We start from the raw sequence: 27,506 nt of genomic DNA on the forward strand, positions 1-27,506 counted from the left end.
GCATATCATCTGAGTGCTGCCGTAGTGTTTCCAGCTATTTATGCAAATATGCACTACATGTTGCTTCGCAGTGATGATTCCAGATAATGTACTCTCTTCACTTCCTGCAAACAAAAGTTTTATGATTTGGTGAGAAAAATAACACAGATAGAGTCTGTTAAATGTCACGTTTAGCATATCAAAAGACCTTGATCTTGATTCCACACTGTGTTATTACACATTTGGTATACTTTGCATCACTGCTGACTAATTTCTAAAGCACACCACAGGTTTTTAGATTATTTCTGGTTTTGTAGAAAGTGGATAATTCATGCAGCACTTGTCATGCAAAAATATGTCTGTATTGATGTTAATGATACCACTGCATGATAAAAGCTTTGTTTCCTTCAATTGTGGCTACTGACCACATTTTTTTTTATACAAAAAAGGGTCAAATACACATTTTCTTTGTCACAAAGCTGATGTTCAACAATTATTGGTCATTTTAGGTTTGAATTTCAAACACAGTACCTTGTGAATATACAGCTTTTGGCAAATTGGTGGCAATTCTAAAAACTAATCTTTAAAATAGCAGCAATGTAAAGTGATTCGTAGTTCATGCACCAAAGCCTGCAACCATAGCGCATCATTTCCACACAGTTTTTTGTGTCCATATGTCGGTATAGCATATTGACTACGCCCCTAGTGTCACCGTCAGGAAATGCATCTCTTTATGAACATAAAAACAAAACAAACAAAAAAGCAGTTGCAGAAATGCAAGAATAGTTTAATTTTGAGCAGCAATAATGCATGGCAACAATAAGTGAGGAGGCTGGCCTGTTAGGTGTGCAGCTATTTATAAAATAATTTGTTAAAAGACGCATAATCCACTATCCATGCACTCTATATAGCCCTTTTTAGATAGGAATTGTGCAAATTTGCAGGAAAGCCCAGTCAGTCTTCAGCATTGGCAGTATAAAAACAAAATCGGGGAGCGCGAAGAAATGCCTCCTCCCCACTTTTGTTCATACAGAATGCGCCTTTTTCGGGGCAATGGGGGCGTGAGCAAGTAACAAAACGTGTAGCTCAGCGTGTGACGTAAACAGTGACATGGGAGGGAAGTCGTGGCTGGTCAGTCCTTTGGCGATTCTCTCGTAAGTCGGTCCGTTCTTCACCGTTCCTGTCATCTGACAGTTAATGGCCTCTTCGTTTGCGAGGGCAAGGATGGCGAATAATTCCTTGTCTCCCCAGTTGCTCATCTTTACAGTGTCTGTCAGGTTTGCGTTTCCCTCTTGCTACTAGCTGCTCGCTAATTCCTGCGATCAGCTGTCTCCTGTTTATCCACCGCCAGTTGCTCACACGTGTGGCGTCATCAGCAGCTCCTTCCACAAGTCTTCAACAGCCCCTCCCATTGCGGAAGGCCACACACACTCCATGGGATCATGGAGGTTCTCATTGGAATGAATGGAGTTTGGTTGACTTGCATACATACAGAGAACTATGTGGACATGAGGTGTAAGAAATGTAAACATGACATAATGACAGTTTAAAGCATCACATGAATATAAAGGCAGGGTCAGATGCTCCGAAAACGTATTTGTAAAGAAGCACAAGGTGAATTTGTCTTAGCAAACCACATTGTACCTATCTATTGAATAAAGGACCTACTTATTGAATTGCACTGCAGCTGTAAAGCCCTCTGTGACTGTGATGTGACATAATGGATTTATTACAGCAGATATCAAAAACACTTTCCCTTTCCCATAATGTGCTGCTCAAGCTCCCTTAAAAAGAAAAGCGGACAATGGTACAGTCATTAGTGAGTCCATTAAGTCCTTAATTATGCGATCCTGCAGTGGTGTCTACGTTCCAGCATGCTCGTATTTTTTTTTACTGTAAGTTTGTTTGCTTCTATTTGACCTCCTCTCCCTCGCTACTCATTTCTCCTCTTCTGCTGATTAATGGCGCAAGTCACAGTATTAATTGGCCATGTCTGTTTGCTTGGGTTTCATACATGTTTGGTGAGTTATGTTATTCATGGCAATTAGATTTTTGCAGATATCACCTTGGGAAAGAGAAGAGATGTATACTTGATTTTGTAAACGTTTTTAAAAATGTGATGTTTAGTTGCACTAATCTCTACCTAACCTTAAGAAAAGTTTTGTTGCCCTAAACTCAACCACCTTCCTAAGATTTGCATGCAGTGATGTTTCTGCACTTGTAAAGAATATTGCCAGCGATTTGCACATGGTCAAATTAACTGGTACTATATTCAGATCATGTTTTGGAGTCAGGCAGGGTTTTCCATAAGTGTTGGTTATTAGCCAGATCCCTGTCATTGAAACATTTTCCGCCAGCTACTTTCATGCTGTTTCAAGTCATGTCACCTTTACTTTTGAACATTAACCTGGTGAAAGATAGTCATTGGACATCTGGTAGTTAAACAAGCTGAGTTAGCGGCAACTTGGCATGCATTCACTCCGTCCCCACCCCCCTGGCCCACTGAAGAGCGTCTGAGAGAGACATTGATTTTAACATGAAACTGCTTTATCCCTTATCTTTATGGTTTTAATCCCCTGGTCCATTTGTTTTGAAGAGGAGGAGACCTCTGTGGATAATTTGGTTCCTGGTACAAACCTAATGAGCGATGAGCACTGAAGGAATCGTAATCAAGAATCAAACTGAACCTTAGCAGAAGCTCAGGTAGCAGCTCTTCCTGATGTTTGCCCACCAAAAGCGTCAGAGAAACACAGATATTTAATGAGAAATTGCTTTATTTAGTGTTTTACCTGTTTCGATTATTCAGTTTATTTGGAGGAGAAGACCTCTGCGTTTAATTCAGCTCCCGAGGCCTATATTAGGAAGCAGGATTTAGGGTTAGCAAGGTAACTTCAGGGTTTACCCCAGGTTTTCAGTGCTACAAAGCTGATTGGAACAAAGCACCATGTCAATTTAAGCCGAACAGCTAACCTACTCTGGAGCAGGTTACCTTCAGAGAAAAGGATCACAGTCTGTCAACACCCCGACCACTGACCAATCAAATTCCTGGAAAACAAATATCTCAACATGTACATAAGTCCTGAGTGATACATAAAAAGAGAATGTAATTTTATATGTCAGTGAAATCATTTTATTGATCCTGGCTTTTATTTGCACTCTGGTTTTAAAATGGAGCTTCTAACAAACAGAGAGATAAACACCAAAGAAGAATAATCCACACACTGCTGATTGGCTCCTGTAAGTATAAATGTAACATTTTGGCCAGATAGACCCCATCAATCATAAGCTATTTTTCCACTCTTTACTTGGGTAACAGAAACAGTCTGACATCACTTTAAAGTGTTTTTATGTGACACATTTAGATTAGTCACCCCCCACACCCCACCCCTGCGGTGCCCAGCTGGCTACTTTTCACCCAGCAGGACATTGAATGCAGGTGTGGAAAATACTGGTCAGGCTTTTCAGCGTATATAAACCTTTTTCCTGCAACTGCAACTTTAATCTCATAATAGCTTTAATTTTAACCCTGAGATTAACATAAATCCGGACATGACACCTGAGAGAGAAAAAAAAAAAAGGTTAACTGAACCATATGTTTTCAAACAGCAATGTTCCTACTCACACAGACTCTGCTGACACTGTTTTACATTAACCAAATTACATGTTTTTATTTTTTTTATTAATCCCTCCATTAAGTATTTTCCAAGCAGGTGTAAAGTTTTCCTTCAGCTGTGCCAGCAGTGTATTACTCTATATGACCAGTCAGCTGTCAGACTTTCCTCTGGCTGCCGTGCTCTTCTGTGCTCCAGAGGGTGTTGCCAACCATAGCTACGTAACTCACATGTCACATGATCATGCTGACACCCACACACAGCACACACATACGGCACACTCACACACACACAGGTACACAAAGCTTGATGTTTCTGTGACGCATTGCTGCGTGGTGCTGTAATGCTGCTTGTGTCTGCGCTCCGTTAAGCTGTTGGCTTTGTTTTATTCCCCTGCAGAACAAATAACTTCCAAGAACCCACAAATTGCTTACTGGGATTAAAGGAAATGTAGTTTGGATTTAGAAAGGCTTTTGATTCTTGCAGACACAACACAAATACATACTCAGATGCTCATTAACACACATAAAACAGGACAACCAATCATACACGCACACCCCCACCGCATTCATATTACATTTATTAGCCTCTCTAATATCTTGTCTAAACTCAGTGTCCTCCCTCTATGTGGTCAGTCTGTGTTGAAGATGAAGCACCATACTCTCCATTAAAAAGCCATCCTTTTTCTTAAGATGGTGATGAAATTTCTAATTTGAATAATTAGGACATTGTTATGATTTTTTGTCACTAATGGGCTTTGGTCTAAAGGCTCATTCGTGAAATTCTCAACATTTTCTGTCCTGCCAACTCAATGGATAATGGTGCCATTAAATTGTTTCATTACTTGCTAAGTGTAATGTATATCCTGTGGAGACACGATGATGGGGCGGAACAGAGCACAGCAAAGGATCAAATTTAAAGTGTAAACAAATGGGATAACTTATGGAGAAGGAAAAGCAGAAGGACAGGATTTTTTCTTTTAAATATACATTGCTCTTCGCTGCAGTAGTTTTTTTAATATATAGTATAACTGGGAAGCACTAATGTCTAGAATGGTCACTATAATGTTTATTATTTGTCTTTATTGGGTTAGGATTATCAAGCGTTGTGCTCAAAACAGGACATTAATTAAACAAAATCTCAGGTTAGCCAAGTTTATTTGATGAATGATAAATTAATGAATGATAAAATTTCCACCCAGACTGTCTGTTGTAAACCATAGATATATAACATTAGCTAGATATTGGACCCCAAGATGGCGCCGATACAGCCTAATGGAATTGCTTGCTTGGCACAAAAGCCAAAAAAAGTTTCTAGCCTCTGGGCTTTCTTCCAGGGTATTATACAGCTGAATATAGTAGTGTTTTTCCCGCTGGCTCCGCCCATGAGTTTCCTATTGGCTCATAGACATTAAATTGTGATGACATCATGGATTTTTAGATCGCTCTTCTCAGCTTGAGGAAAGTTTTACAAATGTAAATCCCCGATTGATCAAAATTCATTATAGAAAGGGTCATAATTGACCTTGTTTGGAGTTTGAGGTGTCACCAATTTTGCAGGCATTTCCTTTATAATAATGGTCTATGGGAAAATGCTTTTGGGCTGCAGGTTTTTTTTTTTTTTTTTTTGCTGCAATACAGTGAGTGGCCACTGGGAAAAATTGGATGAAATGCTGAGCTACTTTACTGTGGGCCCGTTGTAAACAGCCACCATAGTTTACTGACTCTCTGGTTCAACTTTCAACTACCATTTATCCCATGTGGTGCGGTGTAGATAATTTGGCTACACTTGGCTTGTTCACAGATGTCTGATCTTCAGATTTCTCGTGGTTTTGCTCCATCAGACTTTATTGTTGTTGTCATGTTCCCAGGTCTCAACAATTAGTCTGGAGCACACAATGCTATCACAACCGGCTGTCAAATAAGACAAAACTAAGACCCAAGAAACTGAATTCTCTTTTCTGTGTTTAAACAAACAACCTTTTGTGTCATTTCTTGGATGAGGGCAGTCTTCTCCTTTGTCATCTGCTGTGAAGTAAACCTAATTTGGATGTCAGAGATTGCACTTGAATTAAGATTCTTGGGTTGCGATGTGAATTCACGGTGCTTTATTTCAGACTTAAGCGGGACGATAAAAGCCCATATGGCAGATGGATGCTCAACCTTTTAAAATGATGACTTGGCTGCTGGTAAATCAAACACCCACCCTCTGCTGTTGCCAAACGGTCCATTGCCTCTCATTGAGTCACTGTGTGCAGGCTGGAATCTGCTGAAGCTGGTTTTTCTTACGGCTTTATATCTTTATGTCCACATTGGTCTGACCATGGACACATAAAAAGATGATTGTTGTCCTGCTTCCAATGCGTTTTTGGTGAAACTGGTCGTATTGTTGATACAGTGAATGTGCAGAAAATTCACTTTTCACATTTACACACTAAATACTTTGCTCACAGACATGTATGTGTGAGTACGCAACTCCATCTCATAAGCTCGCTCCAGAGGAAACATGCACTTCATAAAGCTGCCCAAAGCAGTCTTTATCAGTCTGGGCTCCAAATGGCAGCAAAAAGTAAATGGTTGAAATGTGTTTGAGCTTCATAGAAATATTGCGGCATGATGTGAGCAAACTCCACACAGTCTGCTTATATTCACTAACCTGCCTGTCAGAGTCAAACGACTTCTATCCAGTGGTCAAACAAAACACCCTGGTTTCATTTAAGTGAAGAGGGAGAATTCAAAGCATCTGAAGTGACCTTCTTTGCCCTTCACAGTCCACTTTTGATAAGACTGTTACATTTTGTACATAAAAGTTCTGCCTGGAGCAGCTTTGAAACACAGTTCAAAGGCTATGCAGCTGCATTAAAGGCAATAAAAATAACCTTTATAGCCTACATGGAGCTGACGACTGAAGGTGGTGGTATGCAAGGATGAGGTCATGTAATAACTATTGTAATACTGGCTTGCTGTTTTACGTAGATGCTACACAACTCAGTGTTCTGGCAATTCATCAGCACATTATTAGTATTTATTGGTACGTTGATTACCAGCTGATAACTTCACAACAGCTGGTATTGTTTTCATCTTGTGAGTCTGTGTATGTGTGTCATCATGGCACAATATGGTCATGGTTACAGCTGTTGTAGCAGGAAGTAACACATAAGTATTTAGCAAGTGTTTATATGCCTGTCTGTCTCTCAGTTTGTGGACAGATTTTGTCAACATGATAGTGTCACAACTGTGCAAGAGGCAGTCACAAAACTGTGAAGTTGAGCTTGCGATGATGGCAGAGTTTGGAGCTAGTTTTGGTCTGAGTCAGGGTGCTGGAAGTAGGAGGGTAAGTAGTGGGGGCTATTGACCCTCACACATTTTACCGCTGGTCGACATTTGTTTTAAGTCATGGGGCTCTAGTTTCCCGGCACAGTGCAGGGTGGCGAACCCTGCACAGAGCTAGTTTCGAGCAGCGCAACCCGAGGCGCGCTCAGTTTGGTAGTTTGGCAGACCGAGGTGCGCTGAAATGGGTGTGGCGGTGCAGCAGGGGGAGGTGTCGACAGATCCAGCTTGGCGCAGTGACAGGCCAGGCGCATGGTGTGCCAAACTTGTGCCCCCGCCTCACCCGGTCTGCGAAACTAGAGCCCATGAAGTCAACTGAGGCTACAGTTCACACAGGCTCACCAAAACTGGACAATAGAAGATTGGAAAACGTTGCCTGGTCTGATGAGTCTGGATTTCTGCTGTCACATTCAGATGGTAGGGTCAGAATTTGGTGTAAACAACATGAAAGCATAGATCCATCCTGCCTCGTATCAACGGCTCAGGCTGGTGGTGGTAGTGTAATGGTGTGGGGGATATTTTCTTGGGCCCCTTAGTACCAACTGAGCATGGTTTAAACACCACAGCCTACCTGAGTATTGTTGCTGACCATGTCCATCCCTTTATGACCACAGTGTACCCATCTTCTGATGGCTACTTCCAGCAGGATAACGCACCATGTCACAAAGCTCAAATCATCTCAAACTGGTTTCTTGAACATGACAATGAGTTCACTGTACTCCAATGGCCTCCACAGTCACCAGATCTCAATCCAACAGAGCACCTTTGGGATGTGGTGGAACGGTAGATTCACATCATGGATGTGCAGCCGACAAATCTGCAGCAACTGTGTGATGCTATCATGTCGATATGGACCAAAATCTCTGCGGAATGTTTCCAGCACCTTGTTGAATCTATGCTACGAAGAATTAAGGCAGTTCTGAAGGCAAAAGGGGTCCAACCTGGTACTAGCAAGGTGTACCTAATAAAGTGGCTGGTGAGTGTATGTATCCAACACCAACCACCAAGCCGTTAAAGTTAACCCAGTATAACAGTGGTGCTCAGTTGACCCAAACTGGCCAAATTGACATTTTCAGTGAATTATGTATTAATGCCTTGCTAATTTTGTTCTATTTCAGTAATTACCAAAAAAGGCTGCACGATCTCTCAAAATAGCTCAAGGGTGTCTGTTTGGTGCCGAGCATAAAAGGTGGTGACTGAACAAAGACTGAACAGTTAATATATTATGGGGTCTAATCACTGAATGTATCCTTTCTGTCTCTGCTGCATTAAACCACTGAATTCATTTCACCTTCTACAATATGAACAAAGGATTTTGACTCTCTGTTTTTATTTTGTGCTCATAGCGTTATTGAAGTTTTTTTTGTTTTTTTTTAAATTTATCTTGTGGATTTGATTGGCAGACTTTGACATGAGTGGGCTGCATTCAGCCAACCACTGATCTTTTTTAAGGTTTCTTCTGTCCCCCGCCATTCTTGTCACATCTGTCATTTGCAACCTCCCACGGGAAAGGCTTTGTTTAGAACAGATATCAGAACTTTTTTGAAGGAGTTACCAATATTCCTCAGCAAGAGCAGCTTGCTCTGCAGCGGTATTTGTAATTTTAATTAGAGCCATTAACAGCAGGAGAAACATTCAGCACAGAGCCTGCTGTTGCTGTTCCCACCCCAAACTGAATGGCCACCAACGTGACAGTGTGGGTGTCACATTAACATTTGTATTTACATACTATTTAGGCATTTTGCTCACGTTCCAGAGCAACACTGAATAAGACAGGACACACTGGATTGTACTGTCTGTACTAGAGATGCTTTGTGAATCAGACGATAATTGGCATTTTACAACAATGCATTTCATTTTTAATATTTTTCTTCTTTAGAAATTTGTGCAGAATAATTTGTTATCAACAGCTCAAACGGAACACACATTAACATGTTAAAAAAATCACTCTCAGCTTGCTTTTTCTGTGAAACCCAAATGGTGTTTTGTCTGTTGTCCCCCATATAAATAATGCATTCTTAATACTACTGCTCCTTTTTTCCCAATTCCAGTATAATATGAAAATTAAATTGCTTGTAAGGAAATGAAAATATATATATATAATTTTTGTTTTTGTCCAAGCTGATTTAATATGCACTGATAACTCAATCCAAAGCGTGGAATCAGTTGAAGTATCTGCTGCTGGCTTGTGGTGCATTCATGTGCTCATGACGGAGCCTCTAATTCAAGTTTGAATAGCAAACTAGCTTGACAAAAAAAGGATGCATAAGCATTAAAGGGATGTTCTACCGATTTTAAACCAGCTTTGCACTGTAACAGTGTGGGTAGTATGTTTAAATGAACTGTTAGACTTCCTCAATCTTACCAGCGCCCAAATCTTCCCGTTCATCTTCCCGGGAGCACTCAGGCTGTTGCTTGCATTATGGTTGTACTTTGTTTCATTTTCATGTGCCCGCTACCATGGACTCAAAGAGTATAGAAGCGGATCAAGAGAGAGATCTGTCCTTATCTCTCTGAAACACAGATCACACTCAGATCAAACTGCAAAACTAGGCAGTGCTGATAAAATGTGAACCAAGATTTGGTTATTGCGTTGCCTATTTCAAATCTCAACATATTTTAAATTAACGTTTCACTATAAAATGAGATCGACCACCATTTTGTTTCCTGTGTCAAAACAGACCAGCCGGAGTGTTTATTTGTTCAGAGCGGTGCAGTGCATTCTGGTAGTTGTAGGTTTTCTACTCCTTGGGCAAAAGCACATTCTGTAGCCCTTTTTCTCTTTTATGTATCTGTAGCACCAATTTCAGAACTATTTGCATCTTTCTTCCTTAAAGACAGCCTAGTCTCATGAAAAGATCTCTTTTTCGTGGACTGAAATACTTCTTTAAGCATTAAATAATGTAAAACTGAAAGCTTTTTTTTATTACAAATACCCAGGTGACAACTATTGCATGCTTTATTTTTGTTAGGATTATTAAAATTCTTCTTGAAACAACTGTACCCAATACTCATTTTAATGAAATAGAGCTCAAATGCATTATAATGTAAATCAAGGAAACCTCCGTAAGCTGTTAGGTCAGTCACTGGCTGCTAACAGCAGGTGACCGTTATCAGCTAAGTTAACTAGTGTTAACTTGCTCTCCCCCTTTGATTTTAAAGGGCCACTGTGTAAAATGGGTTGAAAACCGTTGAAAACAGTGACATCAGTGGTCAAATTCTAGATTGCAGGGCTCACTCACTCACCCCTCCCGTTGGGTAAATGACGGTGGCCTCGTAGGGACAAAAAGCCTTGTGCAGACATGAGTTTTTCTGGAGTAGGTCTATCTAGCGACAAAGTGAATGTTTATTTAGAAATCTAAACCATTTTACGATATTGTAATGAATCCCTCACGAGCAGGAGACCAGAGGAGCGTTCGGGAAAAAGGCCAGTTTATTTGAGCACTCCAGAAACTCCGGTAACACTCCAGGGGGTAAAAGACTCCGTCCCAAACTCTGACTCTTCTAGCGTAACACACACACTCCATACACATTCTCGTTTATGATACCTAGCGGGCACCCCCTCCCCTCTCTGCTCCGCCAATCTCCAGCCCGCACACTGACTGACAGCGTAGTCGGTAAACAGAGCTCAGCTGTTTATTTAGCCTAGCAATATCTCTGGACTATAGTAGCTGCAATGGCCGACTTTGAACGTGATTTTGAAGAGTTTCTTGTAGCGGACACAGACCCAGAGCCATACCTGTTTGAGCTGGAGCATACAGATGAGGAACTCCATGTGTTTGATGCTGAGCGGGCGAGAAGAGAGGCTGAATGCACAGAATGGGATTCGGTGCTACTGCTACCATTGTTGGGGAGATATATCACCAGGAGGAAAAGCGCCGCAGAGAGTGCATCACAAGGAGTGAAGTTGCGTCTTCTTTTCCTCGCAGATGACAGTTCGGGTTCATTCTCTCCTGTTGCGTGGTAAGTGTGGTCCATTCGCAAACTTTATAACACTCTGCTGTTTCCTCCTCCTTATTCCTTCCTTCCGCTGTCTTCGTTGGTTTATTTATACACGCGAAACGCGTTCTCTGACTGGCTGGATTGTCCGCTCAGGCTGCCGTACATACATGGCGGCGCAAGATGGCGACCTCTCTAAAGCAAGGCCCTTGCTATATATACAGTACAGGCCAAAAGTTTGCGTTTTCTTTATTTTCATGACTATTTACATTGTAGATTCTCACTGAAGGCATCAAAACTATGAATGAACACGTGGAGTTATGTACTTAACAAAAAAAGGTGAAATAACTGAAAACATGTTTTATATTCTAGTTTCTTCAAAATAGCCACCCTTTGCTCTGATTACTGCTTTGCACACTCTTGGCATTCTCTCGATGAGCTTCAAGAGGTAGTCACCTGAAATGGTTTTCCAACAGTCTTGAAGGAGTTCCCAGAGGTGTTTAGCACTTGTTGGCCCCTTTGCCTTCACTCTGCGGTCCAGCTCACCCCAAACCATCTGGATTGGGTTCAGGTCCGGTGACTGTGGAGGCCAGGTCATCTGCCGCAGCACTCCATCACTCTCCTTCTTGGTCAAATAGCCCTTACACAGCCTGGAGGTGTGTTTGGGGTCATTGTCCTGCTGAAAAATAAATGATCGTCCTACTAAACGCAAACTGGATGGGATGGCATGTCGCTGCAGGATGCTGTGGTAGCCATGCTGGTTCATTGTGCCTTCAATTTTGAATAAATCCCCAACAGTGTCACCAGCAAAACACCCCCACACCATCACACCTCCTCCTCCATGCTTCACAGTGGGAACCAGGCATGTGGAATCCATCCGTTCACCTTTTCTGCGTCTCACAAAGACACGGCAGTTGGAACCAAAGATGTCAAATTTGGACTCATCAGACCAAAGCACAGATTTCCACTGGTCTAATGTCCATTCCTTGTGTTTCTTGGCCCAAACAAATCTCTTCTGCTTGTTGCCTCTCCTTAGCAGTGGTTTCCTAGCAGCTATTTGACCATGAAGGCCTGATTGGCGCAGTCTCCTCTTAACAGTTGTTCTAGAGATGGGTCTGCTGCTAGAACTCTGTGTGGCATTCATCTGGTCTCTGATCTGAGCTGCTGTTAACTTGCGATTTCTGAGGCTGGTGACTCGGATGAACTTATCCTCAGAAGCAGAGGTGACTCTTGGTCTTCCTTTCCTGGGTCGGTCCTCACGTGTGCCAGTTTCGTTGTAGCACTTGATGGTTTTTGCGACTCCACTTAGGGACACATTTAAAGTTTTTGCAATTTTCCGGACTGACTGACCTTCATTTCTTAAAGTAATGATGGCCACTCGTTTTTCTTTAGTTAGCTGATTGGTTCTTGCCATAATATGAATTTTAACAGTTGTCCAATAGGGCTGTCGGCTGTGTATTAACCTGACTTCTGCACAACACAACTGATGGTCCCAACCCCATTGATAAAGCAAGAAATTCCACTAATTAACCCTGATAAGGCACACCTGTGAAGTGGAAACCATTTCAGGTGACTACCTCTTGAAGCTCATCGAGAGAATGCCAAGAGTGTGCAAAGCAGTAATCAGAGCAAAGGGTGGCTATTTTGAAGAAACTAGAATATAAAACATGTTTTCAGTTATTTCACCTTTTTTTGTTAAGTACATAACTCCACATGTGTTCATTCATAGTTTTGATGCCTTCAGTGAGAATCTACAATGTAAATAGTCATGAAAATAAAGAAAACGCATTGAATGAGAAGGTGTGTCCAAACTTTTGGCCTGTACTGTATATATATAAAAGCATAATTATAAGGCTACGAAAACCAAACGAATTTTATTTTATAGCGATCATACACTTGTATAAACATATTAATGGGTAGAAGATTCAGATTCAGATTCAGATTTGACAATAAACCATGCCAAATATTACACACTGGCCCTTTAACAATGTTGTTGAAAATGAAGTTGTTGTTCACAATGTAACATAATCAGGAAAAATATAGGGTGTGCCTTGACGTGTCGATAGTGAGTTTACTGTGTCCCTTTGTCCCGAGGGTGCCCGGGGAAGTTTTCTGTTTGTCCCAAACACATTTTCTATCAGGACACTGTTTAGCCTGTGCAAAATTGATGTGACTCAATAGAAAACGTAGATAAGATAGGCTGATGGCCGCTGCCATCTGTGAATCTTATCTAATCTTCTAATAGGTCTTTTTAGTCGACAAGGCAAATATCAGCCAATACCGATGTCTGACTAATGATTAGGAGCATCTCAAATTTATATGTATATATATATATATATATATATATATATACATATATAAAAATGTATAACTTGTGCATGTGTTGCTGTCTTCCACAATGCATTTCTTGAGGTAGAAACACATTACATTCAAATTAGAGCTGCAACTAAAAATTATTTTCATTATTATTGACATTAATCATTTGCTCTATGAAAAAAAAAAAGTAAAAATGTAAACTGTCTGCCAAAGTTATTCAGTTTACTGTCTCATAATACAGAATGAAGCAGTGAATCATTACATCTGAGAAGTTCTTACTTGTAAATGTTTCATGATTTTGCTTGAAAAATATTGAATCAATTCTGTCAGTCAGTTAATAGACTTATTATTTCAGCTCTGTCAGTTCCATTGGTGGGCAGATATGAGAAAACTGCCATAAAAATGCAAAATTCCTTATTCTGGTGCCATCTGGTTTCAGTAGGGTCGTTTAATTTCCCTCAAAAACAAAATATAAGCCATCAGAATAATTTAAACATGCTACAGTTATATGCACATTGCACATTTTTTCATTTAAATACATCACAGTACTCTTTCAACAGCAAGCCATCTCTTGATCAGTCGACTTGTAAGATGTAGAGGAAACAACACAAATGAGTTAGAGTGCAACTGAGTGTTCACCACAATCAAATATTGAACAAGTCAAACACTGAGCTGTTTCCTGTTGATCAGAGGCCAACTCCAGATTAAACCCTGCCTCAGATTCCTGCTGCACCCTATCTGTCTTGCCAAAATGTAGATGTCCCAGGACTCTAGTATTTTATTGACAAATCTCTCCTCCGCTACGGTCACAAATCACGGTCGAGGCTGCAGAATACATTGTAGCACGGCTTAACTGAGTCATCATGTTTTTACAGGCCTTGTTCTGCTTATCAGACTGAAAACCTGTGTGTGTTCCCTGAAAGCATGCTAATCTCCCTGGGTGATTACACTGACCCTAGGCCATTGATTACACACCATCTAGGCTAGAATGTTATTGGAACACAGGCAGTGACCAGTTTTTGCATCCTGGCAGCACTCTCTGCTCAACCAGCGTCGTGCTTTCTGCTGTGCGGAAAATAGGTCCTGACTGTTGCTGCCACCGCTCAAAGCAGAAATGGACCTGTTTTTATTATGAGTTAGGTGAGAATGGGATAGGTTTCATTTTTTAAAATGTTTTTCCCTGTGGGTATGCAGGGAGTGTTTTTTTGCTTGAGTGACAAAGCAATTGTTAGAGGAAGGCGAGAACCGTTGCTATGTTACCCTCTCTTGTTTAATTTCTCCTTTTTTTGGGTGTGCTCACTTCTGGCTGTCACAACAGCTGTCGAGAGGTTGAGCATTGTGGAGCCCCACTGTATACTGCAGGGCGGCTCTGGTTTGACACCGGTTCTTTCATTTCTTAAATTTCCATTCTACTTTCTGAGCAGGTCAGGTGAGGCCAAAGAACTGGAGGCAATAAGAGTAGAGGAGGAAGATGCTGAATACCAACTCTAATCTCCTCTTTGTACTCTCTGCTCACCCTCTCTGGGGGAAAACAAATAAATCTCTCATCTTCAGATATAGAAGCAGACAGCTGGAGGCTCATGTCTTCGTCTCACTCTGTCAGTGGCCTGCTTAACCTAGTGGCCACTGGAATTTGTCAATTTGGTGGGGAAATACACCCATGAGACAATATTAGGAAGTTTATTAGTTGATGGGAGACACCCCAAGTGAATAGGGTAAAATTTTTAACATATAGATATCACCAAGAAACCTCCTCAGTTGATTACCTTACCTTTTGCCTAAATATGTCATTGAGGCATCGTCTAATGAAATATGCAGTGATATGCACACATTTCTAGAACAAAAATTTGAACATTGTTAAATGCCAGTTTCAAAAGGTTTTTACAGATGGGATATCTCTTTGTATCACCCCATAAATCAGGAAGTACTGTCAGTAGCCCTAAAAATTGTTTTTTGCCATGTTTACAGGAAAACAAATTGCAAAAAAATGGGCCATAAATAATATATGAATGAACCCCATTGTAAAAATTTGCAGAATATCAGTAGGAATAAAACTGTAAAGTTTGGTGTATGTAAGTGCTACTGACTTGGAGATTTCTGGCTCAGAATATGAGAATATATTTATGTATTTATTTATTTATTTATTTCAGTTTCAAAATTCCATGTATTTTAAACAATAAATAAATAAATAAATAAGATAGCCTACTACAGGTGAAAACAGGAAAAATAAATAAATTAAATAAAAATAAAAATGAAAAAACCTAATAGATATCACAATGAAACTTCCCCAGTTGATAACTTACATTGAGTCAATTATTTTTTTGTAATACAAATTTCTTGTTTAAATGTGCAAATTAAACATTATCTAATCAAAAAGTTTTTGCATGAAATTTCAGAACAGAAATCTGAACTACAGTATACACCTTAAAGGGAAATTTCGGTTTATTTCAACCCGTCTCCTATCGTCCTAAATTTGTTTCAAGTCACTAGTGACATAGAAATAATAGTTAGCATGTTAGCCGTTAGCCTAGATACAGCCGTAGCGTCAGACCTGTTAAAACTTAATTGAACGGGCATCCTTTCAAGTGCAAAGTTAGTCCACTAAACAAGCTTTTTTTCCACAAAGACCGCCTCATATCGTTAGGATAAATGTCAGAGAACATACAGAAAACGACATGTAAACATGTTGTCTTACCTTACCGGTGTGATGCCATGTTTGTTTACCATCTAGTTCTGCTTTCCAAAGCGCGGCCGAAATATATCTCGCCAGCTCTAGATAAAGCCCAGCTGGATACTAACGTTACTCCAGGTGGAGGTGTCTCGTCCTCGGTCACATCCAGACCTTGAAAATAAGGCTGCAACTGGTCCCATTCCTTGCAACAGAGGCATTCCTCTTCTGTGGGCACTGGGGCACAGCATTCACAGGTACACCACCAATCTCCAGAGCTATGCAGCCTTGCGGCAGCCATTCCTCCCCCCTCATCCTCTAACGATACCTGTTGCGCCTCTCTCTCTCTCTCTCTCCTCCTCTGTTCTTCAATTCCACGAAGCTCTTCGTCAGTGTATTCTGGCTCAAATAAATAAGGGCGGCCATAAAACTCTGCAAAATCAAATTCCTCCTCCACAAAGTCGAAGTCTGGCAAAAAGTCAGCCATTATTCTATAAATCTTTCATAAAATAAATGAATGAACCTTTCAGGCTACTGTCCGGTTCTGCCTTGCAGCTGCTGCGGCTTGTTCTCGCGAGATTTCAGGCACGGCGTGAGATCGCTGCTTGTTCTCGCGATATTTCGGCTGCGCTTTGGGAAGCAGAGATAAACGGTTAACACCGTAAGGTAAGACAACAACTCTGAAGACCACCTAAATGTGGAATGTTAGTATATAGGCTTTCCACATCGAGAGGCGATGGCCGCCCTTATTTATTTGAGCCAGAGTACACTGACGAAGAGCTTCGTGAAATTGAAGAACGGAGGAGGAGAGAGAGAGGCACAACAGGTAACGTTAGAGGATGACACAGGAGGAATGGCTGGTGGAAGGATTTAGCTCTGGAGATTGGTGGTGTAACGTTACCTGTGAATGCTGTACCCCAATGCCCACAGAAGAGGAATACCTCTGTTGCAAGGAATGGGACTGGTTGCAGCCTTAGCTAAATGGTAAACAACAAACATGGCACCACACCGGTAAGGTAAGACAACACGTTTACATGTCGTTTTCTGTATGTTCTCTGACATTTATCCTAACGATATGAGGCGATCTTTGTGGAGAAAAAGCTTGTTTAGTGGACTAACTTTGCACTGGAAAGGATGCCCGTTCAATTAAGTTTTAACAGGTCTGACACTACGGCTGTATCTAGGCTAATGGCTAACATGCTAACTATTATTTCTATGTCACTAGTGACTTGAAACAAATTTAGGGCGATAGGAGGCGGGTTGAAATAAACCGAAATTTCCCTTTAATATATATTTTGGATGTTTTTTTCATGCGTTCCAAAGAAGACATGTTTTGGAAGCAAAATAGCCCAGAATCTTAAAATCAGCACACACAAAAACTTTGTTTTATCTGGGGTGTCTTGTCAGGTGAAGTTCGTTGGGTGCAGGATTGTAGCTGATGATTAATGTTTCATATCCTATTATAATAATAATCGAAAGTCCATTTTCAACTCAGTTTTAAAGCACAGAGTTGGAAAAGTCCTGAACTCTGATACTTGAGTAAACAAATGTTTGTATTATGCTGTATGTCCTGTGTATATTCTGCTAAAAGCAAAATATTGTTTTCCCATTCAGAAGCCATTTGCCTTTTGGTTGTTTTTCTCTTGTAAATGCAGTTTCCCTACCTAAAAATGTTACTCTGACCACACCTTTTTAAAAATGTCCTCATCCACTTCCCAGCCAGCACAGACTCCCTGTCCGACCACTTATAGTTTACCCTCAGAGTCTGTGGTGACATATTGAACATGGCACTGCAGCGCAATTTCTCATGTCATGACGGCTCAAGTACACATGCCAGGATTTCTAGGGTGAATTTCAACAGCATGCTATCAAAGCTCCTACAGATCAGGCTTTACCAGCTGACCCTGCCTGACTGCAGCTGTCAGTGAAATATTGAGCTGTCAAACAAGAGACATCACATAATAAGTCTGAGAAGCTCACACCAAAGACCCTGAACTCCAGATATAGAGCTAGTCAGGGCTGTGGGTTGTTTACTCCTGCAACTCCAATAAAAAAAAAAATCTCTGTCAGACTACATTAGTTTGCAGATGACACAGTGTTTTTCAGATTGAACAGAGACAGCAGTTTAATCTGCTTGTATTCTAGTGCAGCTTTATCAAGTTTATTTATACAACCTTAAATGTCCCAGAGGGCTTTACAGTCTGTACAAAACATATACAATTGTCCTTTCTTTAGACTCTTTATTCTCTCAAATTAATGTGATAAAAATAGTGGACTCCAGGAAAGCATCCACAGACTGCAGGCTTAACCTTTAAATAATACTCCACCCAGAATCTATTTGGCTTATCAAATAAAAAATATATTAATCTTTCACAGAAAACAGCAGTTTTGGATTTTAATCTTTCAGAGAGAACAGGAACTGTGAGCAGTTTTAATTTATGTTGGTTAGAATGGATTCCAATGGTGGCCCCAATGTCTATAAACCAACTTCCTGCCCTCCTTCTTTATCCTCAGTATTTTTCAAACATTCATATTTTGCTTATATGAAGCTCAGCTTGTGGCATCTGTGTTGTATAAATATTGAAAGTCACATTCGGAAGCAGCTCAGTCCAGTGCCTTCACCATATTTATCACTACTGACAACTGCAACTCATGTATATGTATTAGTAATATTCTCAGGATAGTAGTTTGAGCAAAATGTATTTCAAAGCAATACACTTGGCATACACTTAGTAACTTGTGTTTATACTTTTATACACACCAGTGACACTATTTACATTTATATTTATAGCTGCACTGTGCTGCTCTTCTTCATAACTTTATCTGCGTCATTAATACTTATCAAATGGTTTCTTAAAATTTAAGGTATAAAGATCTGCATGAGATCAAATTTCCATTTAAACATCAGGGAAATTAGTCGTTTTGAACGTCTCTGGTTGGCTAGACAAAGCAAGATATTAGAAGGCAAGGCCAAATTCCTCACCTTTCTGATTTGACTTTTACTGTCATTTTCACAATTTTCTGACATTTTATAGACCAAACAATTAATTAATCAACAATAAGTAATCAACAGATTAATCAATAATGAAAATAATAATGAAAACGATTTGTATTTATATGTATTTAATATACATCTTACTTTTTTCCCATTGCAGGTTTTTACAACAACAAAAACCACAAAGAAAAAGTAGAATTGCAGTGCAGTAATCAATACAATATGTTGCTGTCAGATTGAGAAATGGGGAGTAACGGCACAAGAAAACAACTGTGAAGTCATTGTGGCTGGTGAACAAGTCATGGACATAAGCAGCCCAGTGGAAAGTAACATTATCTTAGGTGACAACACATCTGTCTACAACATGAGACACATTCAGTCAAAACTTCAAGCCCCTGAAATGTCCATAATATAAACGCTATTGTGTAACGACTCAGGAGCTGGAGTAGCAGGCCGTGATTTATGACACAGTCCACCAAAGTGGCCCTAATGTTGTCTGAAATATGTCTCCGTCTGTTGCCAAGTCCCCTTCCTTGTTCTTGGCCTCATACTTCTCCCATTCCTCTCTCTCTTCCTCTTTCTCTCACTGCCTCCATGTCTGCAAAGTTCTCACAAAAGTAGTGAGCTTACCCAAGCTTTATTTGTAGTGGCTATTATCAGACAGATTGGGTTTCAATCAGTGTATAGGTGTTTTTCATGTGTGTTGGTGTTGACAGTATCTGGTATGTTTTTCAATGGACGTGTTTTCCTAGTGAGTCTAAGGGAGTTTCATTCTTGAATGAAGTTTTAAATGTAAGAAATAATGTTGCAAGATGTGGGTTACAGAACTGCAAACAAAATGCAAAGCATAAAATGTGTTTGTTCATGTGGTGCCTTTGTTTAAGGCAGGGTTTTTTGGCAAGACCCTTTAGCTCAAAGAGAGACAGAGCAGGGACCCCCTACTATGGATACTGTATAAAAATAATTTGCACTTGAGGTAATTTTCAGTATTTTGGGTCTTCTATTGTTTGTTTTTGCCTGTAGCTGCTATGTCAGCAGCAGTTGTAGCACGGCTAGGTGCAGTAGCCTCACCCTTTGCACTTTGACCAATGGTTTCTGAGATGAACAGTGTGTCAGTCTTTTTCTAGAAGATACAAAATGAGCCATTGTAGCTCACAAGAATATACACTTGGAATAACAATACAGCTAACTGGCTTATATGTTTCAATAGTACATAAATGTTAGCTTACTAGTTAACCTCGCCATTATGGATAAGGGTCACACAATGATTTAGCACTGGCTAGCTCATATGATTGCACAGAGATTCATGGGTAACAGTTAGCTTATCATAAATGTTGTCTACTGTAAATTACACTCCCCTTCAGACCCCCTGTTGAAAACCAGGGTTTAAGGCATGGTTACAAAAGTTAGGATCTTGACTTGTTTGACTTACAAAACTCTTGCAGATTCCCTTTAATTTACCACCAAGCATTTAAGGCAAGAGTGAGAAGTTGATCATGGAAGAAATTGAGAAAATGAGTTCACTGCCTCACCACTACAAGCGTTAAGCCACAGATAATTACATGGATTTTTCTCTGTCTTAAACTGAATTTCCCAGTTGGCTCTATGCCCAGGAGTCACTTTGGGCCTGACCCGTGCTATTAACCCAGCGTGTTGCCTCTCTGGGTAATGACAGCAGGTGAAATGAGCCAATTTTGTTTTGGTTGGCAGAGACACTGGTTTATCATATGTTTTGGCGCACAGCTCATCATCACATCTTCGTTTTTAGCTTTAAAAAGAAGCCCAAGTTGCTCAGTACTGTACAGTAAGTAATTTAATTTTTAAATTGTTTTGAACAGATTTTGACTTTTCTCCTGCAGCCTGCCAGTGACAAAGGGATGTCAGAAAGTGTCTAAATTGTTCCTTCTTTCATCTCAACACTTCAAAAAAACACTAATTCTCATTATAAAGCCCTGCTGGATGCTCTACATCTGGTAAATTGTCTTTCGACTAAACAACAAAAATTGATTGGCCATTGAGTTAACAGTATTGTTAGCCAAACAAAAGCAATAAGCCTGTCACAGAGCATTCTCACAGCAGCACTCATCAGAGACATTTTTTTCAGTACATGTACTCATATCATTTCACATTGGCTTTCCAAGTAAGCACAGTGTGCCAGCATCACTCAAGATGGAAAATCAAAGCAAATGACCAACTGAACACATTTCAGCGTTTATGGTGAATTATAGTCTGACAAGGAGCTTTGTTGAAGGAGGTAGGGTATTTTTTTCTATTCTTGTATATTAGAAGGGAAGCTCACTGGCGCACAGCTGCTCTTAATAACCATCATTAGTGCCAACCAAATGACATGCGTTGTGATTCTAGACTTGCAGCTCACCCTTCATCCATTCACTTCCTTATGATTCTTAAAACTAGTGCAGTGCCTGTTCAAAATGTGCCTTTTCATAACGGGCCGATTGCTTGGCCTCCGGTATTGCTGCTTACAGCTTTGTCCAGAAACTCTCATCCAAACAACTTCACAATCCACAATGCATTTCCTTGGGTGCTGAACAATGCACCTACCATGACATAGTTGCATCCCTAGCAGTGCTAGAGTATACACATCATTTGGGTGCAAAAGCTCACATGAACATTTTATGGCGTCATTGAATTCAAAGCCTGAATATTTCTGGGAAGAAAAGTTTTCACTCTGTAGGTTACATTGCTGATGCTTGAAATGTTTGAGTTTGCGGCACTGTAAAAGCTCTGGTCTCTCTTCCGTCATCTGTTTAATGTAGTGTAGCTAGCCGTTCAGCAGTGTAACAGTTACAAGGAGTCCCCTCTCAGTACACTGTGCAATACACTTCTGGCAGGAGTAATACACTATAAACATGTCCTGTGGATCCCAGGAGCCTGCACTTGACAGTGCACTTCCTTCGGTCTTCAGCAACACATATACCAAGTGTAAGTCAAAAGTTGAAGGACAGACATACATACATACAGGCAGCCAGACACTTCCTCTGTTGTAGTTAGGTAGGCCTAGCTGTCAGTATCTTAAGAGAGAGAGTTCAGTATGTGAAGAAGCTGCTGCCACAGGGAAAGGTCGAGTGTGTAGGATATAGGGGGATATATTGGCTGAAATGGAATATAATTTAATAAATAAATATGTTTTCTTTAGTGTACAATGACCTGAAATTACAAATGGTCATGTTTTTGTTACCTTGGAATCAGTTTATATCTACATAGGGAGCAGGTCTGTCTACGGAGATCGGCATGTTGCACTGCCATGTGCTTGCAGTAGTTCAAAATGGATAAGCCAGTCCTTAGAGAGGACCATTCTCATTTTTGCGCCAGCCACTGTAGTTAGCAGCCCCTCTGTGTGAAAAGAGCCTTGGGAAAAAAACACATTTCTTGTGTGAAACTACATGCCTGCCATGACATGCCAAACAGTATCTATTACTGATTTGTAATGTAAATCTGCTTATTCAGTGTTTTTACTGGTTCAAATCACCTCGTCTGTTTGTTTTAGAGAGGAAGAGACCTCTGCGGATAATTTGGTTCCTTGTAAAACCTCCTGAACAATGAACATTGAAGGAATCCTAACCGGGAGACGTTTCAGGCTTCAGCTGATTGCAATCAGCAAATCCCCCTAAATATTACACTCTGGACCTTTGAAGGTCCTATATAGTTTGTTGTAATCTTTCTTAGCTCTATGGAGCACTTTTCCTTTGAGTGGTTCCATGTTTTGTTTATCTCGAACAGTCTTACCAATGGTGTCACACTATTCTGGTGATCAAAAGGTGGCTGTAACACACCAAGAAATGCTGCAGTGTGTCGGGAAAGTCAGGGAAGAAGCAAGACTGCAAGCACTAAACATGGATTTAAAGAATTCTGGATTTAAATGCCATACTATACTTAAATAAGTTTAAGTTTAAAAGTTTTAAGTTTATTTACTTTATTAATCCCCCTGAGGGGAAATTCAATGCAATTCAATTCAATGCAAATGTTCTATGATAAAGGAAATTCTCTTGATACATAAGGCCTCAAGGATACACACAGTGCATTTTGGTGAGTAACACTGAATGTGAACATAACTTTTGTTGGTTTGGAAAACTCAACAAAAGGAAAAGAATAGCTTATTAAATGTATGTGTTATTCTTTTTTGGCAACATGGTTTTAGGAATGGCAGTGCAGGTCAGTTGGTCGTTCCACCACTTGGTTCAGACTACAGTATCTCAACAAGTACCAGATGCTTTGCCACAAAAGTTTGTGGTTCCCAATGTGTTCTTATGACTTAGATGATTGCATTTTTTCTGAAGTGCTATCAGGAGTTTACTTTTGATCTGACTTGAGTGAAATGTTTGGACAGCTATGACATAGATTGCCATGGAACTGTAGGAAACAGTCAGTTCTGCATGAATATTGGTATTATGACTGTGTGGCTCTTTTGCAGAGTTGGACTTGGGGAAATACCCAATTATTTTCAACATTTCCCAATGGATATTGTTGCACAGCAGACAGTGTGTCAGTCGTTCACATTGAAGCTTTGCAGATAGATAGACACAGCTTAGACTGCGTGCCATTCCTTTTTTTCTAAGGCTTCTTTCATCATTCATTCATCAGTTCAAAAAAAGTCTTCCTGCATGTGGAAAATGATACTATCTGCTAACTTGTAGGGTGTTTCACTGCTGTAGACACAATACAGTCTGGCCCCAGTGCCAGTGTTGGCCATGAAAAAATAAATAAACCAAACAACATTCATGAATGTCCATATTTTTTTTCCTCAGCCATCTTCACAGAACCATTTTGGAGGCTTTACTTGGTAAATATTCCAACCACAGCCATGGAATGTAATCAATGAGAGCATCTGAAACCTCCCACTCTCCATCTTTCTGCTTAATAATTCAACAACAAGCGTAGCCTCTGTGGGCATTCACTGTTAAAGGGGAGCGTGTGACCTCCAGCACAGCAGCAGGTGGTATACTGCAAGGGGTTGCAGTGTGCAGAAATTGATGTTAACTGTTCTGCTCTCTAGTGTCTATTTACGGTGGGCTTTTGGCAGGCTTCAAGCATATTTAAAACAACATTACACACATTGATCTATAGTCACAATTGAGTTAGTCTTGGAAAAATATGACAAAGAGAAGGTGGTGTTTGATCGTTTCAGTGATTTCACATGCTGGATACCAGCTGGTTTGGATGGATGGATGGATGGATGGATGGATGGATAGATGGGTGGATGGATGGACAGTACTTTATGAATCAGTTTAAATTTCACTATTACAGCAGCGTTAAGCAAAAAAAGCCCAAAGATAAAGGGCAAAACATTAAAAATAAAAAATCATTTTTCTCTTTTTTTTCATGTAAACCTATCCACGGTGGGAAAGTTCCTCATTATGTTGCTATGTAAAGTCAGTTAAGACTTGAAATAAAAACTCAAACAGTAAACCCAACTAGCATATTTGGTCATTATCATTATTTTTAGCTAAACTGTCACCCACAAAAGCAGCAATTGCTTACAAATGACTGCCACCATTAAAGCTATAATAACTTCATAACACACTTAAGTGTCTTTATTAATTACTGTCATAGTACTCAAGTCAAGGGTAAACAACTGACACTGACCCAGTTATACAGGCAATCTAATAGAAGTTGTCACATTGTTGATAGTGTCAAAAGCCACATGTGGGAGCACAGAGAGCTGCAATATCAAGGCTATTCTAATTTTAGATAGTCAACACATGCAAATGAGTCCAGCCAAAGATTTTTTAGACAGCAGACAATTCTATTTTCATATCAGGAAAGGTACAGGTGGAACTAAGAGCACTGATACTGTCTTCAGTCCAATTAAGTGTCTCAGTATTGAGCCAGCATGGAACTATCTGACACGTGCTTTGTTTATGTTATTTACTACACCTATGTTTGACAAGACAGAATGTCACTTATGACAAAGTATGCCAAACAGGCAGTTATTTCGAAAGAAGTAGACAAATTACAAGAGCTGGATTACATAGACTGCAAAGAGATCAGTATATGAACAAAGTTTAAATACTGTATGTCCCATCCTAATCCAACATGTCCGACATGTTTTGTTTTGTTTTTAAGGGAGATAAAATGCAGAAAATATAATTTTTTCTCTTTTCTTTTGCTTGCTGCTTGAAATAATCAATTAAATTGAGTCTATTGGGAAAATTTTGTTGTGTTTGCTGTCTATAGTGGTCCAATTTTGTGATTTAGTTCAAGAGGACAGGCTGTTTTTCACAGAAAACAAAAACGTCTCCAAGTGCACCAGGAGTCCACCCAGATTAATTTCACATCAGCTGCAAATTAATTTATCATGTCAAGATGGCAGGGGAGTAATCCCATTTGTTAAATGGCCTGTTGGATCTCTGTTTTAGATTAAGATGTCTGGTGAAGCAACTGGAGAGAGGAGAGGCTTCCCTCAGTGACCTCAAGAAAAACCTTGAGTATGCAGCGTCGGTGCTGGAATCCGTTTACATTGAGGAGACGAGGTAAGAAAACAATAGCTGCTGAACAAGTATTGACATGGTTCATTTATTGAGAACAACAGTGCAGCTCTGACAAAGGCCAGGCTTTAGAAAATGGATGACTGTCATTAGTATGGCAATTGACCTGTGCTGTAATTGTTAGTCTCATTTTAACCATTTTGTGTCTTTGCTTGGTTACAGAATGTCATACCTTTGTAATGAAAAATAGACTAAATGTAAATTTGTAACAGGGACATTCCAAAACCTACCCTAATTTTAAAATGCTTATGAAGCAGACTAATTACAAGGGTAAATTTTGGAATTGTACATTTCTGAATACCACAGTTTTGGTGGCACCATCACCACTGGAATTGCCGCCATTTTGTTGTTTGTTGGAGTCAGACAGAAGCAACAGTGGCCTGCAGTGATCAGCAGCTTCGTAGCCACCATCTCATCAAACCATCAAAATTAGCTCCTATATATGTAATTAGAACTATGTCACTTCAGAAACATTGGTATGAAACATACAAAATGTAACGTATCCATGGTTTGAAGAAACCTACAATGCCACCCATTTGCCTTTACATCTTCTGGTGACTGTATTAAGTACATTTGCCGAAGTACTGTACTTATCACTTCCTTTCAGAGGTAAATATTGTACTTTTTAAACTACAACATTTATTCAACAGCTATAGTTACTAGTTACCTTTTAGATAAAGTATGCATTGTAATAGATTAAACTATCCAGTAGCATATAAAGCAGTTAAAGGTCCAGTGTGAAGGATTTAAGGGCATCTATTGGCAGATATGGTAGTCTATATAATATCCATAAGTATGCTTTCAGTAGTTTACAATCACCTGAAACTAAGAATTGTCTTTTAGTTATCTTAGAATGAGCCATTTATATCTACATACAGTATGGGGTCTCTCTGAATTAAGGGTTAATTTCAACCAAACCAGGCGGTTTTTGTGAGTTATTTTGTTTCTGTCGACTTTGAAACAAGCGTGTTTTATGATGATAAAATTACTGTGGCAATACATTGACTATGGATAGGTACCCCATACAACCCCACTTCAAAAAATTCAAACTATCCCTGTACCTAAATACTTCTTCCACCCCTGAGTGTGATATTTATGTGGCAATTGAGAGTAGATAGTATTTATAGTCAACAACTTCTCATCCCTAAACGACAAAATAACAAAACTTAAGTGTGTTCTGATCTGCCATCTCCCTATAATTTGGTTTAAACAGAAAGTACGTAGTTAAGGTCATTGAGAGATTGTTGCTACGTCAAAGAATTGTTAAGTTAGGGAATACACAAGGTCAATGTATGGCAATAGCGTAATGCAGGTCCAGAATCCGAGATATGACCAGGCTTATGGAATTATGTAAGCCTCTCGTCATCTAGATCCTACCAGATTAGGGCCAGCGGTGGCACGACCACTCCAGGATGGAGGATGATGACCTATCCAGTGCAGAATTTATGTAGCACCATGATTATCAGCAAGATGTGAATGCTTTCTCTTTGCCATAAGAACATGTATTCAGTTCAGAGGGTGGAGACCAACAGGCTTTGCTCTTGATCCCCTGTACATGTCAACACAACAGGGTAGCTGTGGAGAATTATGCCACACAATTGGATTTGAATACTCCCTGTCATGGTGTTTCAAGAGGCCTGGGATGTTTTGATGTTACATAAGAGGTGTTATTATTTGATGGACAGCACTAGGATTTTCAGTTTGATCCTCTGTGAAAGTAGAGCTGCGATAAATGCTGAATATTTTAGTAAGCCCTTAGTGTCTCGGCATCTGTCTGTTTTTTCTCCCTTTGTTTCTTTTCTATGTGTTTCTGTCTTTTACCCAACATCCGTGCTTTCTTTCAGGCGTTTGGTGGACACAGAGGATGAGCTCAGTGACATCCAGTCAGAGTCAGTGCCCTCAGAGGTGCGGGATTGGCTGGCCTCCACCTTCACCCGACAGATGGGCCTGATGCTGCGGCGCAATGAGGAGAAACCTCGCTTCCGCAGCATTGTCCATGCAGTCCAGGCTGGAATATTTGTTGAGAGGTAAACGTGTGTGTAATGCACAAGCACACAGCCACACTCACATATTGGCAAGTAGTCATCAATGTTAAATAATTAATATGGACTGTCACCTTTATCTTTCCACTACTGAGGCTGCCCATCTATCATTGTTCAGGTG

The 27,506-nt window shown here is 40.1% G+C and overlaps 1 protein-coding gene across 4 annotated transcripts in view; it reads left to right on the top strand.

Moving 5' to 3' along the window:
- Positions 1–27,506, top strand: part of pde1cb (phosphodiesterase 1C, calmodulin-dependent b) — a 126,611-nt gene that overhangs the window by 71,561 nt on the left and 27,544 nt on the right. For all 4 annotated transcript variants that reach the window (XM_078173101.1, XM_033650961.2, XM_078173102.1 and 1 more), the window contains 2 exons: positions 25,215–25,328; positions 27,188–27,370. In XM_078173101.1, the coding sequence (XP_078029227.1) occupies positions 25,215–25,328; positions 27,188–27,370 (297 nt within the window). The remainder of the gene's footprint in view (positions 1–25,214; positions 25,329–27,187; positions 27,371–27,506) is intronic.

This window comes from Epinephelus lanceolatus, chromosome 12, assembly GCF_041903045.1.
Source record: "Epinephelus lanceolatus isolate andai-2023 chromosome 12, ASM4190304v1, whole genome shotgun sequence".
Lineage (NCBI taxonomy): Eukaryota > Metazoa > Chordata > Actinopteri > Perciformes > Serranidae > Epinephelus > Epinephelus lanceolatus.